At 38.5% G+C, this 21,276-nt stretch overlaps 1 protein-coding gene across 8 annotated transcripts in view; it reads right to left on the bottom strand.

Moving 5' to 3' along the window:
- DTNA (dystrobrevin alpha) overlaps positions 1-21,276 on the bottom strand; it is a 372,603-nt gene that overhangs the window by 8,711 nt on the left and 342,616 nt on the right. For 7 of the 8 annotated variants that reach the window (XM_081262933.1, XM_081262937.1, XM_081262936.1 and 4 more), the window contains 2 exons: positions 17,751-17,847; positions 14,065-15,793 (listed from right to left, as the gene is read on the bottom strand). In XM_081262933.1, the coding sequence (XP_081119059.1) occupies positions 15,743-15,793; positions 17,751-17,847 (148 nt within the window). In that variant the 3' untranslated portion in view covers positions 14,065-15,742. Of the gene's footprint in view, positions 1-2,000; positions 2,170-3,767; positions 3,858-6,004; positions 6,165-14,064; positions 15,794-17,750; positions 17,848-21,276 lie in introns of those variants that run through there. The other variant, XM_081262941.1, reaches the window with a different exon arrangement.

Below are 21,276 nucleotides of genomic sequence, written 5' to 3'. Positions count from 1 at the left end.
TAGAATATTCTCAGTGTGTAACACAGTACAGATATTAAAATATCCTCTAAAGTGAAAAGAGTGGTCAAGGAGACATTTCTAGTCTGGAGATTAAATGCCATTTTTCACATTTATTTATATCTGTATGACATGTTCTTGCTATTTTGGGAGGTTTGGGGCCAGCCTAAAAGGCTCTGTGAGGTGCATGTGAACTTACCCTACCAGGATTCCAAATCACTGGTTGGTAGCTGGTCCTGCTCCCCAGCATACCAGGGATAGTAGATTGGAGTGGCACTAATGGTCTTGGCTTTTAGAATTGGGGCAAGGGACATTTTAGATAGCTACCATGTAAATGCTTAACAATAAAAAATCAAGTAGATATGTATTTACTTGACAAAACAGATGACAATTAACCCCCCAGTTTGAAAAAGAAACAAACAATTCTAAATTATAGAGGAAAGAACATGAAAGCAAACTAAAATTAGAAGTGGCTGCAGCCTGCCACTTTCAATCATATCCTAACTGTTCTTCTACTCTGATCTCATGCTCTGCTCCTTCACAGCCGGCTTTCACCAGGTCTCTTTATAGCTCTCCATTCTTGCTGGTCTTTTGTTCACTACTTGGATTGAGAGGCAAAACATCAGAAGAGCCTCTGGTTAGTTTTTCTTTGGGTCTTTAACACAGCCGATTTATTTTGATGGGGAAGGGGATGGTACTAGGGATTGAACTCCAGGGCATTCGATCACTGAGCCACATCCCCAGCCCTATTTTGTATTTGATTTAGAGACAGGGTCTCACTGAGTTGCTTAGTATCTTGCCATTGCTGAGGCCAACTTTGAACTGGCGACCCTCCTGCCTCAGCCTCCTGAGCCACTGGGATTACAGGCGTGTGCCACTGTGCCCAGCCCAATTTATTTTTGAAGACTGGTCTGGAATATTTTTCACTCTTCACATTAAGCGTCACCCTTCTGTTATTTTTTTTAGTGCCATTCCTCACATTTCTATAACTCCAGGAGACTGTGCTCCTAGCACCTCACTTCCAAATTCCCTTCCTTTATTTTATTCTTTTCTCTTCCCAAGCTGAACTTTGCAACTGTCTGGAGTTATTTTAGTTTCTCAGCTTTATTTCCTCTGCTGCCTACTTTGAGCTGATCCAGAAAGGTGAAAACCTTTGCAAAACAAGTCTTCGGAGGGTCAGATCTGTACACAGTCAACATGTTCAGGAAAGTGGATTTCTTTATAATGAGACATTATGCCTTTATTTATTTTAATCCAATTTATATTCATTGTGAACAGAGAAACTTCTCCAGCATCACTAGGTCCTCTAAGTCCAGATACAATAAATTCTGAAGGCAGGATGATTAATCTTCTGAACTAGCCTGAGTACTGGAAAAGTAGCTACAGTATTTTTTTTTAATATGATAGACTATTCCTGAATTATAACGTGTTTGACGGACAACTTGACCATGGTGCAAAAGTGATAAGCACTCAGTAGAAGCCATACTTCCAATTTTGAATCTGGATCTTTTCCCAGGGTAGCCATATGCAGTGAGATATTGTTCTGTGATGTTGGGCAGTGGCGGTGAGCTGCAGCTCCCCGTCAGTCATTCAGATGAGGAAAGTCAATGATTGATATTTTCTACAGTGTGCTCCGTAGCTAAGCTAGGATATTTGGTAGGCTAGTTGTTTTAAATGTATTTTCAACTCACAATATTTTCAACTTATGAGGGTTTTAGTGGGATGTGACTTCATGGAGGAGCATCTGTGCCCAGAGCCTTGGGTAAGCCAAGTTCTCAACAAGCACTGATTGGCTCAGTTTATTGATAATCCCTCCAATTGTAAGGGGAAACAATCTCAATGCCAGATTTAAATGTAGTACCCTTCTGTCTCTTCTGGTAGAAAGGGAAACGGCTTATTCCTTTCCAAAGTGAAGAAATAAACAACCATGTTTTTACTTTCTTAAGGCTCCCTACAGATTGGTTTGCTACTAAGAAAAATATATCCACGCAAAGGATACTCACATGTCGCTACGCATGGTGCTTGTGGTGGGGCCTCCGTGAATGTACCCAGGTTTTCGGGCGTGGATTTGAGCTAGAAAAGCCTTTTCAGAGGTTGGCGATGGAACCAGATCCTCAAACTGAGTCCGTGCAAATTCAGAATCCACGTTACTTTCTGTTTCACTGCCCACCTCTAGTGGGTGCAGTTGAAGAAATAAAAAAAAAACAAAAACGACTCATTAGATAGTTTATGATCTGCAAATCAACCTGTGCTGTGAAAGTACAGCCAGTGAAAGTACATTTGTCAATTTTTTTTTTCAAAATGAGAATTGATACTGACACAAATTACTATAAAATAATTTCATACACAACAATTCCTCCCTTCCTTCCTTCCTTCCTTGCTTGCTTGTTTCCTTCCTTTCTTTCTTTCTTTTACTGGGATTGAACCCAGGGGTGCTTAACCACTGAGCACTGAGTCACATCCCCAACCCTTTTTAATATTTTATTTAGAGACAGGGTCTCTCTGAAGGGCTTCAATTAGTTGCCGAGGCTGGTTTTGAGCTTCCAATCCTCCTGCCTCAGCCTCCTGAGTCACTGGGTTGACTGGCGTGCGTCACTGTGCCTGGCAACAATTTTTTTTTTTTAAATTTCAGAAATGTTAGGAGGAATTTTTGTGTCTTAATATCCGACTTCACTTCTTAAAACTCCTATTTTTTTCTCTCCACGAAAGTCTTCATTGGAATTGTTACTTTTGCTTAATATTACCCCAGTAAATATAAACCTATAATATTAAAATCACTTAGGTAAGAGTATAAAGTAATAGTGCATGAGACTTCCACCTTAAGAACCCGTTAGTTATCATTTGTTAGGGCAAGTAGTATGTGCTATTAATTGGGATGTTATTTTGTCATTTTGGTAATCTTTTTCTTTTTAATTTTTTTTAGTTGTAGATAGACACAACTACAATTTTGTTTATTTACTTTTATGTGGTGCTGAAGATCGAACCCAGTGCGTCACACATTCTAGGCAAGCACTCTAACGCTGAGCTATAGTCCCAGCCCCTGGTAATCTTAATCTAAAATTGCAGCACAGTTTTAAGTTACTTTAATTCTTATTAGAGAGGCTTTAAAAAATTTAAGTGCTGGATTTTTTTTCTTAATACTGAAGTTTTATTTCTTATAGTTGTAATCTACTGTAAGACCACAGTCCTGCCCGACAAATACCTTACTGGGTTGCTTTATGGAATAGATGGAGACATATTAGTAACTGCCAAGATATTTATGTGTATATTCATCCTGCTGAAATTTTAAAAACTCTGTAGTATTAGAAGGGAAAAGTGTCCCCACAATATTATGTTATTTGTTTTCTGAGTAAATTTTTCTTAGGAGGTATTGCAAAGGGAAATTTCAGTTTAGCTTCATTCAAATGATGATCTATTTCAAATCAACAAGGTGAGAAAAGGTATATAAAACACTTAACGCTGTAAATATAACTTCCACATCATGTTACTATGGATCACTAGATACATTAACAGTGGCTATCTTTGGATTCTAGGTCAATTTTAATACTTTTTTTTCATTTTTCAAACTTTCTGTATTGAGCATGTATAAATAATCTTCTAATAAGCAAAATATAAACATTATGAAAAAATCTGAATATACCACCAAAATATCACATAGACCTTTCAAATATCCTTTTAACTTTGACAATGAGCAGGTCTCTGAAAGAGGCCCCTTGGACTTACAGATCTTTTGCAATGAGTAGATAAATGAGGGGGCACCAAGGACTCACCAGAATTCAGCTCTTTGACGAGAGAGGACATGGTATTAGTGATGGAATCTGCTGCCACTAGCAAATCATTCCTTAAATTTCTTCTTGAACCTTCAGCAAAGAAGAAATATTCATTTAAAAAAATAGGCGCTTTCCCCATGCCCTCAATTTTATGTTGTTTGTTTATCATTTCCTTTGATAACCTATAGCAAGAAAACTTCTAGTACTTCCTTTCAGAAGTGTTTTGGTCCATTTCCTAAAAGAAAAAAAAAACAATCACTGTGCTTAGGGTAGTGACCCCGATATAAGAAGGCATGACTAATGATGGAGATTCACATAAAGTATCGTTTAATTTGCGACAATTTTTGAAAGTGAAAGAGATTAGCACTGATAAGACTGGGTGACCTGGCATAAACTGGGATGGTCCAGCTTGTGTGGTCATCCTTCCTAGGAATATCCACACTGATAAAAACTCTGGTCTGTGCGGACAGCTGGACCTTCATAGTTATTGTTATTGTTCTAGCCATAACCTCGTGGCTGAGCACAATGGATTCTGATAGCACAGGCTCAGGCTCCTTCAGGGCTTCCACAGCTCTACCTACCAGGATAGGTCCCTGTTGGGAATGAGAAACTCATGCTCTGAATGCTCCCAGAATGTGAGAAAAGGGTGAGGATTCCTGCTTCCACTGCCAGGATAGACAGATGCGTGGCAGGTACCCTGAACTGGAGCTTGGACTAAGTTGGAACACACTCTATGGTAGAAAAAGATTATTCTCATATTTCAGGCATACTAAAGAGTTACATAGGCTGGCTTGGGTGTGGGGCAAAGTAGAGAGAGAACAGAGGGCTAATATCTTTGGGAAAAAGTATACAGGGTTCCAAATAACTGACTTACAAATGACCTTCTGTAGAATGAACATTTTATGAGCTAAGGGTTGCTTTTAGGCTTCATTTCATTGTCGTCTCAGAACGCAATATTAAATAAGTAAAATAATCAATGCATTTAAATCAGGAAAATCAAAGTAGCTAGGTGAAGACATTAATTATAATAGGAAGCACAAATTGATTTAAAATTCTGTATTTTCTCTAAAAGAGGATTTAGAAAAAGCATATTTTTCCTTCTAAAATTATAAAAACAGAAAGTTCTTTTGTGAATTACACAAGCAGCTCTTGAATCATATTCAGTGCTCAGAAGAAACAGCCTTACTGTGGACTCTCTTTTTTTCCCCTCAAAACAGAATAAAGTATATCATTCTTTCCCATTAAAATATGTTAAGGTATTACCCCTATACATGGAGGATGAGAGCGTCTGTTTCCTCACCTTCTGGCTATCTTTGCATATTTTTGATGCTCAAAAGCATTTAAAAATATTGTTAGGCAAAAGATGATATTGAAGATTTATGTTTCATTAGTTTTAAATATTTATTTTTTAGTTATAGTTGAACACAATATCTTTATTTTATTTATTCATGTGGTGCTGAGGATTGAACCCAGGGCCTCCTATGTGCAAGGTGAGCACTCTACTGCTGAGCCACAACCCCAGCCCTGAAGATTTGTGTTTCTACAGTTATTTTTGAATGAGTTTCCTTGAGTCTGTTTTTGTCCTTTGATTTTGTTTATGCTACATTTCTCTTTAAAACATGAGTCAACTATGTTTCTCTTCTCTTTCGATCTTTGGGTGAGAACCTGGAAGATGGTTCATGATATATTACTCATGTCAAGAAGATGCAAATTGTAGACCAAAATACAGTGCTTGATCTGATTTGTGTAAACAAAAAATAATAATATGTGTCCTACACACATACAAATATATGTATTTATGTACAAGGCAAAAGCTGAGAAGGGACAAACTATGAATTGAAAGGATGTATAGGAGGAACTTTTCTGTTGTTGTTTTGTTGCTCTATAAATTTAAAAAGTGGTTGTAGGAAAGTTTTAAGTCACTTGCCTTGGGGGGCCCCTCCTGTAGGTATAGAATACTGGTTATCATCTCCACCCCTCTTTGCCCTCCTCTGCTGGAGGCCTAACTTTGCGGTTCCATATCACAAGGCAATGATCCCCCTCTTTAGGACATCTCCACAGACAATCTATAAAATGACAGTGAGTTATCCGATACCCTGGAGTGTCCATATGTGGCAATGGCGGGTAACTGTCCACCACTCAATGGATCCTGGTGACCTATTTGCCCATTAAAAGGAAACCACAGCAAAAAAATAAATAAAATAAAATAAACCATTTACTTTGTGCAAACCACTTACTTTGTGCAAATGCCTCCTGTACATCTCCCCCGACCCCTGTGAGAGAGTCCTGAGGCGCATGCGTCGGGGTGGAGCAGGTGGACACTGACCGGATGGGCATGGGGATCGGCCTGCTGATGGTGTGGCTGGGGGAGGAGCGCGGAGAGCCTGCCCCCTGGGTCTGGGGAGACAAGGTGAGTCATTAATTTGTTTTCCCAAGAAAATGCCATATGCCATCTCAGTGCCTTGGTCCAATGTTAAACACAGTGAAGTTCCAAAGCAGGAAGAAATCTTAGGTCATTGAGTAGGTAATCTTAAACCTGGGTTGCAGGTGTGGATAATTTAGGATCCTATTTTCATATAAGTCTGAAATTTGGGTTAAATATTGAAAGTTAACAATATTAGTACAGCACTGTTCTATAATATAGGAGATGTGTGTACATATGATGAAGCTGTTGTTAAACAGATAATAATTACGAGGTGTGTATTTCCTCCTTGAAGGAAGTTCTATGTAGAATAAAAACATACTGAGGAGAATGTTTTAAATACAAAGTAGGAGACTATTTGAAATGGATGCAGAATATTTGCTTCCTGAATGTTCAACCTGTCTTCCCTGGTATCATCTTCAGGGACAAATTTAAAGTTTAAATCATGTCTTGCTGTATTGTGCATATTAAGTCTCAAATTAGGAATCAAATGAAGTATGAATTGTTTAATCTTTATTTTACAGTAAAAGCTGATTTTGTCAAATTACTCTTGAGACTCAGGGATTTGAATGGGGAAGACAAAAAAGAAATCTTGTTTTCTTTTTTTCCCTTTGTTTAATTAAATTTATCTTTAAGTGGTACATGAAAATATAAAACTTGTAGATATTAATGCAATAACTATGTGAGGTTGTGATCTATGTATACATTGGGTAATGTTTGAATCAGGTTAAACATATCTGTTTCCTCAAACATTTTATCATTGTTTCAAAATTCTGTTTTTTTGAACTACACAGTAAACAGGGTAGAATAGGGTGCTATCGTCATCCTCCTGTTCAATAGCACATCAGATCTTCTTATTCTTATCAAGTTGTAATGTGGTACCTACTGATCAACCTTTTCCCATCCCTCACTTCCCCTACTCTCCCCAGTCTCTGCTAACCACCATTTTACTTCCTACTTCTGTAAAACCAACTTTTTATAATTGACGTATGAGTGAGATCATGGTTACTTGTCTTGCTGTGTCTGGTTTATTTCACTTAACACAATGATCTCCAGTTCCATCCACGTTGTTGCAAATGGCATGATTCCATTTTTTATGGCTAAGTAGTATTTTACTGTATACATGTACCACATTTTCTTTATCTGTTCATTAATTGATACTTTCCATCTCTTGGAATAGTGCTACAATAAACATGAGAGTAAAGATGTCTCTTTGACACACTCCTTTCACTTCCTTTGGATAAATATTCAGTCATGGGATTGCCTATCATATGACAGTTCTATCTTTAATTTTGTGAAGAATCTCCATACTACTTTCTACAGTGACTGTACTAATTTACACTCCCATCCACAGGGTGCTGGTGCTCCCTTTTCTCTCTCCAGCACTTATTATCTTTTGTCTTTTTGGTATCTGCCATTCTTTCTGGAATGAAGTAATATCTCATTGTGATTGGGGGTTGCAGAAATCATGGTTTCTAACTGTTGGTTACTGTTTCCTGCAGAAAATGTCCTTCACCTCTGAGAAAGCAGTATTATAGAAGAGTGAGAATAGTAGGATTTTAAAAGAAGTGAAGATAAAAGAAAACAACTAAAAGCCCCTTTTCTCTGCATTTGCACTTGGCATGAAAGCTTTCTGAGATGTTGTCTCTACAATGAGGTCCCTTGGAAATAGTCTCTCTGTTTTAATAATTAGTAGCCAAAGGAAGACAATCAAGCATGCATGTAAGAAAATGCAAGGAGACCCTCAAGTGCAAACACGACCGACTTGGGGGTCCACACCAGTTCCATCCCAGCCTGCCATTCGGGCCAGCTACCATGAGAACGCTCCCACAGCGAGGCCCACAGATTAATCATAAAGCCATCCAAACTCCTAGACATGCACTGCGAGAGCAATGGTCTGGAATATTCTATTTAGATCTTTGCTTTGGGTTCAGCTGCTTGCAGTTAAAAACACACAACATCAATCTTGAAAATGCCATGCCGTTAGCTCTCCAGGGCTCAGCATCACACACAATTGTCAAATCTATAAATTGAAGAAAACCCCAGAATTTAAAATGAAGCAAACCAGAACAGAGCACAGAAAAGAACTCATGTGGTGCCCAGAGGGCGGAGGATCCATTCCTTCACTCTCAACAGTACCTTGCAATGGTCTTTCCAGGCCCGGGAGAGAGAACTTTGCTGGTTTGCGATGCTTTGCAGCCTGTTTTCCTCAGCCTGCTCAAGGAGGGGTCTGGTTTCCCCAGCAAACGTTGCAGCTCAGCCCCATGGCCTTGAAACCCGGTGAGCTACTGCTGTGTCCCCAGCTTTCCATGCCAGTAATAAATAACTCCATATTTGAGTCATGCTTTATGATATTCAAAGGGTTTTATAGACATACTCATTGATTTCTCTCCATGACCCTATGAAGTAGGAATTATTTCTCTAAATATGCAGCTATGGATTCCAAGGCTCAGAGAGTGAAAAGAATTGCTCTTAGGAAGTGGAGCCCGAGTGGCAGAGCTGGTGGCTGAGCTCACAGTGCTCTGGGCTAGAGGAGGGACTATGGTTGGTGAAGTGTCCCTCAAAGGAGACGGATGTTGGTTAGGTGGTCTGAGTGCTCCCTAGCTGGACCACCTCTCCTGTGCATCCTTTCCAAGCCAGGGCCCTTAGAGGGGTCTCTGGGTCTTTCCTCTCTGTCCTCTTTACCAAAGAATTAGTCACTAGGGTTTTGGGACTGGAGATGGGAAGTGGGACAGAGTACTTATAGAAGTGGTCTCTTCTTGGCCTCTCAACTCTAGGAACCAGATTCTTGGTAGGAAGTTCACAATAATAACAAAATTTCACTTCTTTTTTTTTTATTGTGGTGCTGGGGATCAAACCCAGGGCCTTAGCATGCAAGGCAAGTACTCTACCAACTGACTAAATCCCCAGCCCTAAAATTTCACTTTCGTATGTAATTTACAGTGCATAAAACATTTTTAGACACATTGTTTTGTCCCATTTTCTAATATAGTAGTAGAAATGATAATTTATTTAAATAGCAATTTGCAGTCTGTCTTTAACACCCCCCCCCAATACTTCACTTAATCCTCCTAACAACCAGATAAGTTATTATGATTTCTGTTTTACAGATTGACAGACTGAGGTTCCAAGGGGAGAACTGTGTTACCCAAGGTACCTGAGCTAGTGATTGGCAGAGATAAAAAGGACCCCCAGCCTTAGCCCCTGGACTACAAACCTGGGCTTTTCCACAGCACCTCAGCTGCTTCTCAGGATTGTGAATGTTGTCATCATCACAGGCTTCTGTCTGTGGTTCACTCAGCCTAGAAAGATTTAATGAACTGCAGGCCAAGAAGGGTGGAGGCACAGCCCCACGAGGGTGTGCTGTTGGAGAGAGACCTCATCATGGGGTGGTGTGAGTGCTCAGCGTAGCAGGAGGCCTTTGGTTTGCTTATGGATCAGCACAGAAGTACAGGCCCCCAGTCTCTTCTCTGTAATTTTGATACCCTAAAATTCTTACCAACAAAATATTGCTTCCTAATGAATTGGGCTCTACTGGAACGTGAAGCTATGGATACGATATTTGCATCACACTGCCATTCAGAGACCTCAAAACTTTTGAATTTGGGGACCCAACAATTTCAGATATGGGCTGAGGACCATATTTCAATATTTCAGTAGTTGTACTGGGCCTGTATTGACCCCAGCCCTGCTTACACCTGTTATGCCAGGTTCTCTGACACAGGATGCTCATGGGGCTCCTCTCTTTAGTAGCATTTGTAACTGAGGTGTACATCTGTGAGCCTGTCCCCTGTTCTCAGTGTGCTGGGCTCCCAGGTGTCTGAGGCCCAATGCCTCCCTGCTTAGTGTCTGATCTTCAAAGCCAGCTAGCCCTAAGAATCCTTCTGATTCTTTTCCCTGAAACTCCCATTAGTGCTTCTGTGTTAAGAGAAAAATAATTGATTGTGGTTCTGTGTTAAGGGAAAAACAATTGACTGAATCTAAATTACACCAATGTGTGAATGACTAATAGCTACCATCTCCCAAATGAATCCCTAATTGGAGCAATTTCAAGCAGTATGATTATGTGAAGAATTTAGGTGGAAGATTCTGTGTGAAAAGATTCAGCTGCATCTTTCCCGCAATTTTCAACTCCGAGGCATGTCCAGCCTTATGCAGACTTCTGGGGGCAGGATGCTAGCTACCTGGGTGATCCTGGCCCCATATCTTCATCAGAGCACTGCCCAGTTTGATGAATGGTACCTTCCTAGCACTGGTGTGGAAAACACCTTCTCTGTTCTTCCTTTCTGTTCCATTCTTGTAGGGCCATTAGGAAAGGGCAGTGGCCTGCTGGCATTGGGGCATCTCAGTGATGATGTCACTGAGTTTCATTTTCACAGGTGATGACCCCTGTAGAATGGTGGCCTCTAGCTGGGTCATGAAGCATGGTTATTTGCTACTAACTTCAGAAGACTTAGAGTGAATAATCCCTGTGAGCATGCTTCCCTGGAAATTACTCCATGATTAATGGTGCAAAGACTTAGGGGACAATGGTCCATGCAGATCAATACATAGATCTAAAATTCCCGAGGAGAGAGTTGATTTATTGAAGAAGGAAAACATATATCACACTTGGCAAATTTTAAAATAGCTCTCTTCCTAGAGAATAAATGAAAAATTAATTTCCACACACCATCCTCTGAGTCCATTCAACCTTGCTATTGTATCAATTTTTAAAAAGTCTGACAAGATCCATAAATTTTCTGATTTTTTTTTCCAGGGAGTATTTTGGTTTCTACTCAGCTCTAGAAAGGAAGGGTGCTTCAAAGCAAAGGGGCAGCAGTCTAACTGCTGAATCAGCTCACCCTGACAATAAGGCAGGGCATTATGCAGCCCACTCCCCAAGTCCTATAAAGGCTGCCTCCAGGTCTGGCTAACAATGTAGCCTGGTCATGCCTGGTGGTACCTAGCAGCCTGGGAAGGCACAGCAAAGCAGTGTGGCACATTCACTGTCTGTCATCCTTTCCTCCAATACAAGTTTACCCACTGTCATTGTACTGATGGTGATTTCTATACTATGGTTTCTTAAAGGGAAGGATGTATACCAAGTTTGTGGGATACAGAGGAGGTGGTTCATTCTGACTGGTGCGGCAGTGGGAATTATTCCACTTGGGTCCAAACAAAGGATATCCAGGCAGGAGAGACCAAGTATTCAGAGAAGACTACCTGGGTTTTGGACTAGCCATGAGCAAGGTATGGGATGTGTGAGGGGTATTTTGGGATGGTGGGGAGGCCAGTGGAACCAAAGCACCAGTTTCCCTGTGGGGAGCAAAGAAAAAAATGAGGTAGAGAAGGGGGAGGAGCCACCCTTGGGAAATTCATTGTAGACTTTATCCTGAACTAAAAGAGGGGGTCCTTTGTCTTAGGAGGTTTTTAAGAAGAGAAATACTTTTTACTTTTCTATAATTAGTTAATGAATCCCAACTTTTATTTATTTATTTTTTTAAAAGAAGATCGGCACAACTGAAAAGGTACATTCTAAACACTAGATACTAGTGTTTATACTGCTGATGATCATCTATGAGATGAATTATTACCTCCTTCAATTTGTACTGGTCCGTGACTCCATGGAAAACCCACCAAAGAAAATGACCAAAAAAAGAAATAAAGGAAGGAGAAACCTAGGCTGTCAAAACCGGTCCTTTCTGGCCTGGTCATATTCCAGAGTGTGTTTGGGAGTAATTGGAACCTGAGTGACAAGAATTTCCTGAGTTAATTGGACCACCCAGTTTAAACAGGGAAGAGAATGTGGACAGGAGATGGAATTGGGAATGATATTTGACAATTTTTTTCCTCCACTAAATTGGAATAGTTGAACTGTTCAATGAAATATCAATGTACATACATTATTCTCCCAAATGAGGAACAATTTGATTCTAAAGTCTATAGTTTTCAAAGTAAATCCTTACTGTAAATTCAAAAAGAGAATTCACTGCAAATAAACACGAACTTTATTTTGATCCTTGACTAAAATACACATCCTGTGCCAATTAGCTCTTTCAAACAAAAAAATGTGTGTTGTAAATAAAACTTTCAGAGAAGATCTTGGAGTTCTTGTTGAACACGGTGCAGAAAGTTTGACACTTTCAGCATTTCTCAGTATTGGCTGTTCAAAAATGTCTCCTCTGACATTAGTGATAGCAATGCTCTGAAAATATTAGCATACCTAGGATGATATTTATGTTACCAGAAACAGGAAAAGAAAATCTTATTAGATTGCTCTATTTCTTTTTCTGTTATAAGCACTTACGAGAAATATGAGCAAATTTAAAGTCTGTTCAAATTTCTTCTCCTGATGGAGATACTGTTTGTTAATTGTGTGAATCTGTGTGTGTGTGTGTGTGTGTGTACTTGTGTAAACTATGGGTCCAATTTGAAAAGTTTATATATACTTAGATACATATAAATACATACATATATAGTTAAAGTTGACATCCATCTAGTATTTTTGCAGAGTGCTTTCATATCCATAATCTTTTAAAATATGTGAATTAATTCTATGAGCCACGTATTATCAGTATGTTCGAAATAAGTTATCAGGAAGTTTATTTACTTACTCAAGATCTTACAACTGTAAGTGAAGAGCAGGGAGCACTGTGATACATGTCTAACCCTTGTAATTTTTTATAGAATTTTATTATTGAGACCTTGCTTTCTAAACTCAAAGTCAGGCTGGCACGTAATATTTGGAACTAGTAGTACACCAGAAACTCAGGAACATATTGTTATTGCAATTCCATCTAAGATGCTGCCTTCATTACTGAACTTTTTATGACTGTTCTTTTTATGGCTCCTTCAGTAAATCTTAAAGATACACAAAGAAGAAAGAGGGTAGGATAACTTCAATTCAAGTTTTGTAAAAAAGAAATTTATTGCTTGTGATACCATAATCATCATATTATATTACAGGCACTATTTTTTAAAAATTCATGTTCTCTCCTCAAGGGGGATAAATTCATGCATTACCCATAACAAGAAACAGTGTAAGTAGGAATTATATATACCAGTATAATAAAACACTACATCGAACCACACAGACTTATGATAAAGCATGGAGAGGTTATTAAATCAAGCACAATTTGTTGTGTGGGGAGTTTTAAGTTTGATTTTACAAAGAGAATGTCCCCAAAGGGGAAAGGTTCATAAATAAAAATAGAATTTAGAAGCAGATACCAATCTAAAACCTCTAAATTCTTTCCTTAGATCATGTTATACCATGAGAAGTCTATAGATTTGAATGGCATTTGTTTTCTTTATAGAACTGCCTCTATAGGGCTGGGATTTATGGGATTCTGTCTTTAATTTGGACTGAAGGTCAGTATAAGGAACAGCCACATGAAATCTTTGACTGCATTTTTCCATTTTAGTTTGCAGTACTATTTCTATAAAGTTCTCAGTGAAGACTGCCTTTTGTATCATATGCCACAGAAATTTTGTTCTGCTAAAGCGTGGTATTTCTGTACTGATGAAACCACGGATCATATTTTCCTTTTTTTTTTTTTGATTTATTGCCAGAAAGCTCAGAGTAACATCCTTGTCCCTTATGATTAACATATTTGCATTTCCTCTTCCTTAGTTTTAGATTTTTCTATTTTCAATTTCACGGAGTCCTTGTTTATATATTCTGTTGTAAGCTGCTCCAGGTCTTTTGTGAAGAAAGGCTTGAGCATAAAAGCAAATAGATAAAACAGGCAGGCAAAAATCTCTGAACACCCAGACAATGTTTAATTGACATATGGGTGGTACTGATGCCCTCAGGTGCCAATGCTGCAGTACCCACTGCTGGCTGACCCTCCAAGATGCAGAGGCTGGAGGAGCTATGGGGCTAAATGTGAGGTGGCAGGGATACCACCCTAAGGGCACTGCCATGGTTTGGCTCTGTGCATCTATGTGTTTATAAACATCCTAGGTGAGGGAGCCTCTCAAGAATGTGCTGCCTGGGAATGGCAGAAAAGGGATCCCATGGGAAAGGGTTGAAGCTCGGCTGACCAACTACAGTATAATTGCCCTCTCTCTCCCCCAGAAGGGGGAAGGTTATATTTGAGCAGTATTTTTTTTCTATGCACATGCAAAAATAAGAGACAGTAAAGAAAAGAGACTGTTTGCAACGAGAGGTATTACAAGTAAGGCATTTTTCTCTACCATGATCTAAGTGTGTTGAAAGTACAATAGCAATACTCTATGTATGCATTTAGGGGCAGTTATACAGGCTGTACAAGTGATGTGACCTTAACCCACGAGGACTGTCCCTCATTAAAATTTGACTTAAGCTTAGTAAAGTAATTGTTTTCACAAAGTACAAAATAATGTAATAATGTAGCACATTGTTTTTATTATCTGACATTACAGACTGATTTAACACTTTCCTTTTTTTTTTTTTTTTTTACAGAACATGGGAATGAAGGGTAGAAATGTGTCCAGCATTTTTGCAAACATTCTTTGTTACACAAAAACACACACAATGAAATATAGAAAAGAGCATACAGAAAAATTAAAAGGTAGGTTGATATTGGACAGGCTGTAGTTCTAATTGATCCATGGAAATAATGTAAAACTTTTTAATAACACTAGCAAGTGGCATATATTGTCATACATAGTTTGGTACATGCATGGGGCATTAAAGCTGCTTTTCTTTTGCTTTCATTTAATCTAATTATTATTATTATTTTTAATTATGCTGCTCCCTTTGCTGATCCTGAACCCGACCACAGGGTCAGACACAGGGGTCCATTTTAGGACATGGTTAGGGAGTTCACAATGCCCCTATATTCAGAAAATAAATGCGTTGTATCAAATTTGTGAAATCCCAGAGCAGAAATATTCTTGTGATAAGAGGAAGACTGAAAGTGAATTATTTTTTAAGAGATTATTGTCAATCAACAGCTGAGATTCCATACTGGGAAAGAACCAAAAATATGGTAAGTGGGCAGTCAGTTACTGAGTACAGTCTTACATGATTGAGCACATTTTGGTGAGCAATGGGGGGGGGGAGGCCTAATAATTATGTGATGAAAAGGGATTTAATTGCCTGATTCTTATAAAAAAGAGTTTCCAAACATTTCAGTAAAAATGGAAACGGAACTGAATATTCATGGTATGAGAGGATGTGGAGGTTCCCTTCTGTGTGCTGTGGGTTTTGGGATAACATTGACCTCTGTGTAGCTCTCTCTAGTAACTGGGTCTTTCTATTAAGAGAGAGAGGTCTGATCAACAACCCCTAAAAGTTTAAATTGATTTGAAACTTCTATCTCTGGGGACCTAAAATGTTTCCAACAAAATCCAATTTGTTCCCTCTTCTAAAAGATGTAATAGGTCTTCTTTTGGTGCCAACAGCCATGATAGTTATAAAAGAAATGCCAAATTTTATAATTTCAATTCAAGCACTACCATTGAAAAGGAAGCAAATTAGTATGAGTTGTTTTTTTTTTTTTTTCTTTCCAAACTGAAGCATGAACATACATTAGAGGCAAAAGCAATGAGAAAAACAGCAGGACGCAGGCCCCTCCACTGTTAGTTAAGACCTGCAGTAGGGGACATAACTTACTCCCTGATTCAGTTCTTCTTCCTACAGAAAGATTGAATCGATAATAGTTAGATTACCCAGGGTTCCAGTAAGAGCAGGTACACAGTGTGCAGGAAGGCAAGATGGGGAAACATCAATGGCTCTAAGGCAGGTCCAGGCCTCTGCTACCTCAGGGACTCTATTTCCAAGCCTAAGTGTCTAAGTATTGGACACTACAGACCCAATCCCTCCTCACATGTCCAAGCATCTCTCAGCACCATCTGTCTATCTCAGTGCTTGCACATCTTGGTAAAAGGCTGTGCTGAGTTGGGCCAGGTTGATACCAAGATGGCTGGAAAATGAATAGCCTCCTATCCCATTGCTTTCATTGTCATGGTGACAGAAACTCTAGGAACACTAGTAGGGGAACATTTTCGAAAGTTTCCTGCCATTTGGTGAAGGGCAAGATGGGTTCAGACCTCTTCATTGGATATATTTGGAAAGGGAAGCAGAAAAGAGCTTTTCTGTTGCATCTAATGAGATAATAGGCCAGAAGCAGCAGAAGGTTATTAATGATCTAGTCCTGTCTTACCATAGATAGGTGGCAACTCTGAATTCTACACTTTGTCGGTCTAAAGCACTTGAGTGAAATAAAACATTCCCCAAACAGATTATTAGAGAGGACACAGATGGCATAAAAAAATTTAACTAAGGAATAAAACAGTAAAGAAAAACAAAGAAATATATGTTACAAGAATAGTGTCTGGAGATTTTAAAAGAAGTTTATTAATGAAATACAAGGAAAGAAAGGATAAAAGGAAAGAAAGAATGGAAAAGAAAGGATATAAAGTAAAGAAAGAAAGAGGAAGAAAAAAAGAAGAAAGGAAAGGTGATACAGAAATAACAAATGATGGTGTTTGGGGGATAGGGGGACCCTTGGCTGCAAGTCAGGACATCCTGCCTCCTGGGAGCTGCCCAGAGATACACCCTTCATTGTTCTCCCATCACAAGTTCCAATTCTGCCTTTGGAATGTGGCAGGTCCAGTCCCTGCTGGCCAGGCCTGATTGCATCAGACAGATGACCCCATGGCATGGGCACTTCTGGGCTGACTGTGGACACGTGGCCATAATTTGTATGAAAAGTAATTTCATGTATACTGATGAAGGAAATAGGCTTTATCGAAGAAGGAATGCCACTTCCAATGAGAATCGTAACAGATTATAGCACTCTGTAGAGTACTTCCGCAGATCACTTTATTAAACACTCTATCTACAGAAGAGTAAGGAAATATTCCCATTTATAGCTCGTATTTGAGACCCTTATAAGTCACATGAAATAGTCATACAAATGGGATAAAAGATTTTACTGAAGTTTTTCATCTTTTTTTTTTTTTTGGACCAGGAATTGAACCCAGGGGTGCTTACCCACTGAGCCACATCTCCAGCCCCGCCCCCTATTTAAATATATGTATTTTATTTAGAGACAGGGTCTCACTGAGTTGCTTAGGGCTTCACTAAATTGCTGAAGCTGATCTTGAACTCTCGATCCTCCTGCCTCAGCCTCCCAAACTGCTGATATAACCTAGCTAAGTTATTCCTTTTAATAAAATTATAATCACCAAGATTGTCTAGTGGCTATATCTTATTTTTCTGAATTAGACATTAGCCTCTGTTCAATTTGGTCAGAACTGCTGAAAGTGATCAAATATAAAATATTTCTAAATGAATCCCATTTTATTACTTTCAAGGACATAAAGGAACTAGAAATAAGCCAAGAAAAAGTTGCCCATAAAGGTCCTGGGTCCAGGAAAAGGTGAGAATGAGCTCTATAAAATTGACTACTATTGTTGCAAGGGTCTAAGAAATAGTTCCTTATCTGAGTTTGTAACAACATTTGGGGGAAAATCATATGTAGGAATTGGAAAAGCAAATTGAAAATTGTACATTATCTACAAAAAACTTACAAATGCAGTAACACAAATCGTAATAGTTCTGGGAAACATTTATTGAAATGTCTTACCTTTAGTAGCTTCATGAGACCTTCCAATTGGACCATTAGCTCTCTTCGGCTCTCCTGGAGAGCAGACATTCTCTGTTCCAGCTCATCCTTGCGTTGTCTGAGAAAGAAGCAATTGTCTTTAGAAACAGCATTCAATTCACTGAGCTAATCACATTTCCCAATTTTGTGAGACCAGTAGACTACCAGAAAACAGCATTGCTGGTTCTCTGATATGGTTACCAGGCAGGTAACTGTCTTCAAATGAATGAACAATTGCAGTTTGAGGTGTACTTTTATTTGTTAAAGCCATACAAAATTATAGAGAACTTAACATGAGACATTTAATGAAATATTAAATAATCATTTAATGAAACTTTTAAAAAAGGTTACTATTTTAAAAATGCTTACTATATAACAGATCCCATTCTGTGCCATTGCCTTCTCTTGACAAAATAACAACAGTAACAACAAAACCCAAATATCAAATTGTCACTGAAAAAGGCCAATCCTACAGATTCTCCAAATCCAAGATACCTTTTGTAAATTCACAGAAAATATGGATTACCTCAGTATTTGGAAATCTGATTTATAAATGCACTTTTAAAATCTGTTCCATCCTCAGTATGTAACATGGTACCCTTCAGAGGTGAAATATTAATTGAGCATACTTATTATAATCAATCTACTTGGTTTAAGTTTGATTTGATAAACTCAAGTCAGAATAAAGTAGTTCCTACATAATTGTTCTACAACTGAAAAAGATATATGAGATGTGTTTAATTTTGTTTTGTTTTTCTGGACTTGTATTAAACTGTCAGCAATAATTGAAACCACTAAGGACAACCTACACTCTCCCATTTATGTTGACATGAAGAAGCACCAAAAATATCTTTAACAGGGGAAAGAAATGAGACAGGAGAAAAATACTAATGATTCGCATTTCTGAAGGCTATGTATGCTTTCTGAACCAACTTTGAGTCCATTATTTCAAGGTCATTGAGTAAGTAACATATATACTTTTTCCTTGCCCCAAGGACTTCTGTTTGAATTTTAAATATTAGAACTTATATTCTAAAAATGTGTGGATGCCTTAACCATGTATGTTTTACTGTGTGAATGAACTCTCAATGGCACAGACACCATATTAAGTAGAGCTATCACAGGGACCTTGAAATAAAAACTGACAATATAAAAATGTCACCATGAGTTAGGTCTGTGACTCATTCAGTTGAAAGATATTTATAGGAAGACAGGTTAGAGGTATAAATGAGACATTTCTTATTTGCTTTCATACAGGTTTTTTCTACAATAAATTATAAATTTAAAATTTATAAAATTCTCAATCCTTTCTGAATATATTTTTATTTTTAGCCTTTCTTGCTACTCATGGCTTACTCATGAAGTGCTTCTTCCTTTAATTTCCTTTATAGTTGTCTCTTTTCTGAATCCAGAGGATCAGGAACATCATAATTTTGTAGACTTTAGTGGTTTCTTATTTTAGTCTGTCTCCTTGGGCTGAAGCATTCTAATTTTGTAAGTCTTGCCCCACTCAAAAATATTCTTCAACGGCAAAGCCATTGACTGTTTTTCCTTGACCTTGTGTGTTCATGGTGTTCCAGATACACTCACAAAAGACTTCGGACACGAGTAGGTAGTGTTTTGGATTTATTTCCAGTTTTTGTCTTAAGACTACTTTATAATTTTTTGCCCACTTGCCACAAGAGCACCTTGAGAAGGTCAAGGCAAAATCCTAACATTGTAGGGAAGAAATACTAAGGGAGGCTCTAGGCTCTATTATAGAAAATTGATGTGTATTAACTTATAATTAGTCAACATTAAAATAATCTCATTGTACATTTATTTTACAGTACTTATCTTTTAAAATATGGCATTTAATTCAATTAAAATCATTTCATAATGCCTTTTCTTAATCTTCTCTGTAAGAGTTTACATCAGTGGTTACCAATTGTGAATCCAATAACAAATCTGCAATGTAGCCTCCACCATTCCAAGGAGGTATGAGAAAATAAAGATGAAAAAATGATTTTATTTTCCTACAGCTAAATGTTTTCTTCTTTAAAGGCATGCCTTTTTTCCCACCCTGAAATTCTGTCAGATAATAATATATATTCATACTAAACTTCCTGGATTTGAGGATGGTAATGTGATTATATAATTTTTTTCTTAGAAAACACACACACACACACACACACACACACACTCTGAGGAATAAAGAGGTATGATATCTGCAACTTTTATTTAACTTCTGTGAATTTCAGTTCCCTCATTTGTAAAAGGAGTGTAATAATATTGTCTATCTCCCAGGTTTGTTATGGCAATGATATGGAACAGTGCATGGAGAGCTTAGCACATCATACGTGTCAGACTAGCAAATAGAAATGCCTGTTATAGAGCCACATCTGGGTTGGAAATGTGGCATTCAGTTTCCTTGTGGTCAAAGTAAAAAGGGAAACATGATCATTTAGAAAGTCAGAGATTTTAAGATAAAAATAAAACTATGCATTCATGAGAAGCAAGGCTCCACTCCTCTCTACCTCTCCCCTGCCCCCAGCTGCAAGACATTTCTCCAGTTGGTTTCTTGGTAAGAGGTTCAGGAAGGATGTAGTGGCGGGGCCCTCTATGGCAGCTACAGTAAGGAGTTCCTGAGGCTGCCTCACACTGCCACCTCTCAGTGGGAGCCAAGGCCAAGGGAACTTTGCAAGAGGCCACTCTTTTGGAGCTCTTTGAAAGTCTGAAATGACACAAGGATAAAAGGATAACCAGAACAGGGTTTCTTAATCTGGGGTGTCGGGGCATCTGTGAAATCCTTAAATTGTGAAAATGTTCAGCACAGAGTAGGTAGTTTATAAGCATCTAGAGAAATAGCCTTCAAGGGAGGCTACTTCTTCCTTCAGGTAGAAGAAGTGTGTAGAATGTGGAGGCAGGCAAGCAAGTCAGCTGGCTTTGCAGATGACAGGAAGGCAAATCCAGACTCCTTAGTGCAGCCTTGGGCTCAGCTGGAGTCACAGGATGCCCACAAGTCAGGGCCAGGAGGGTGGTCAGAATGATCAGTCTATTCCAAGACGACCCATTAAGGAGGGAAGAAATATCAGTTAGAAAATAGACACAAGTCTATCCAGATGACTTCCTGGACACTCTCTCTCTCATATGAAAGGGAATACTTTCAGAAACAAAGACTAGATGGGGCAACCAATGAAACTGCTTACGAAAAGTTTTTAGTCATCTCCCATGGAGCATAGGATGCACAATGGAAAAGATTAAAAAAAAATTCAGGCAGAGACTACCCTGACCTGAAAGACGAATGACTACTCTATTTCCATCTGGGATTTTTTTTTTTTTTGGATCTCTTTCTGTGTATATTAGATTTAACTTCCAACTTGTGAGTGCGGAAGACCTTCATAACCTTATTTGACAATGGAGAGTTAATAGGGACTCACTTTTAAATGACTTTAATGAAGATGATATAAAACATCACTTTTACCTTCTTTTCATTTCCACCTTTTCTAGGTAATAGTATAGTAGATTG

This window comes from Spermophilus citellus, assembly GCF_964194105.1.
Source record: "Spermophilus citellus genome assembly, chromosome: 12".
Taxonomy (NCBI): domain Eukaryota; kingdom Metazoa; phylum Chordata; class Mammalia; order Rodentia; family Sciuridae; genus Spermophilus; species Spermophilus citellus.
Note: the sequence above shows the minus strand (reverse complement) of the source record. Positions and strands in the feature narration are given on the sequence as shown.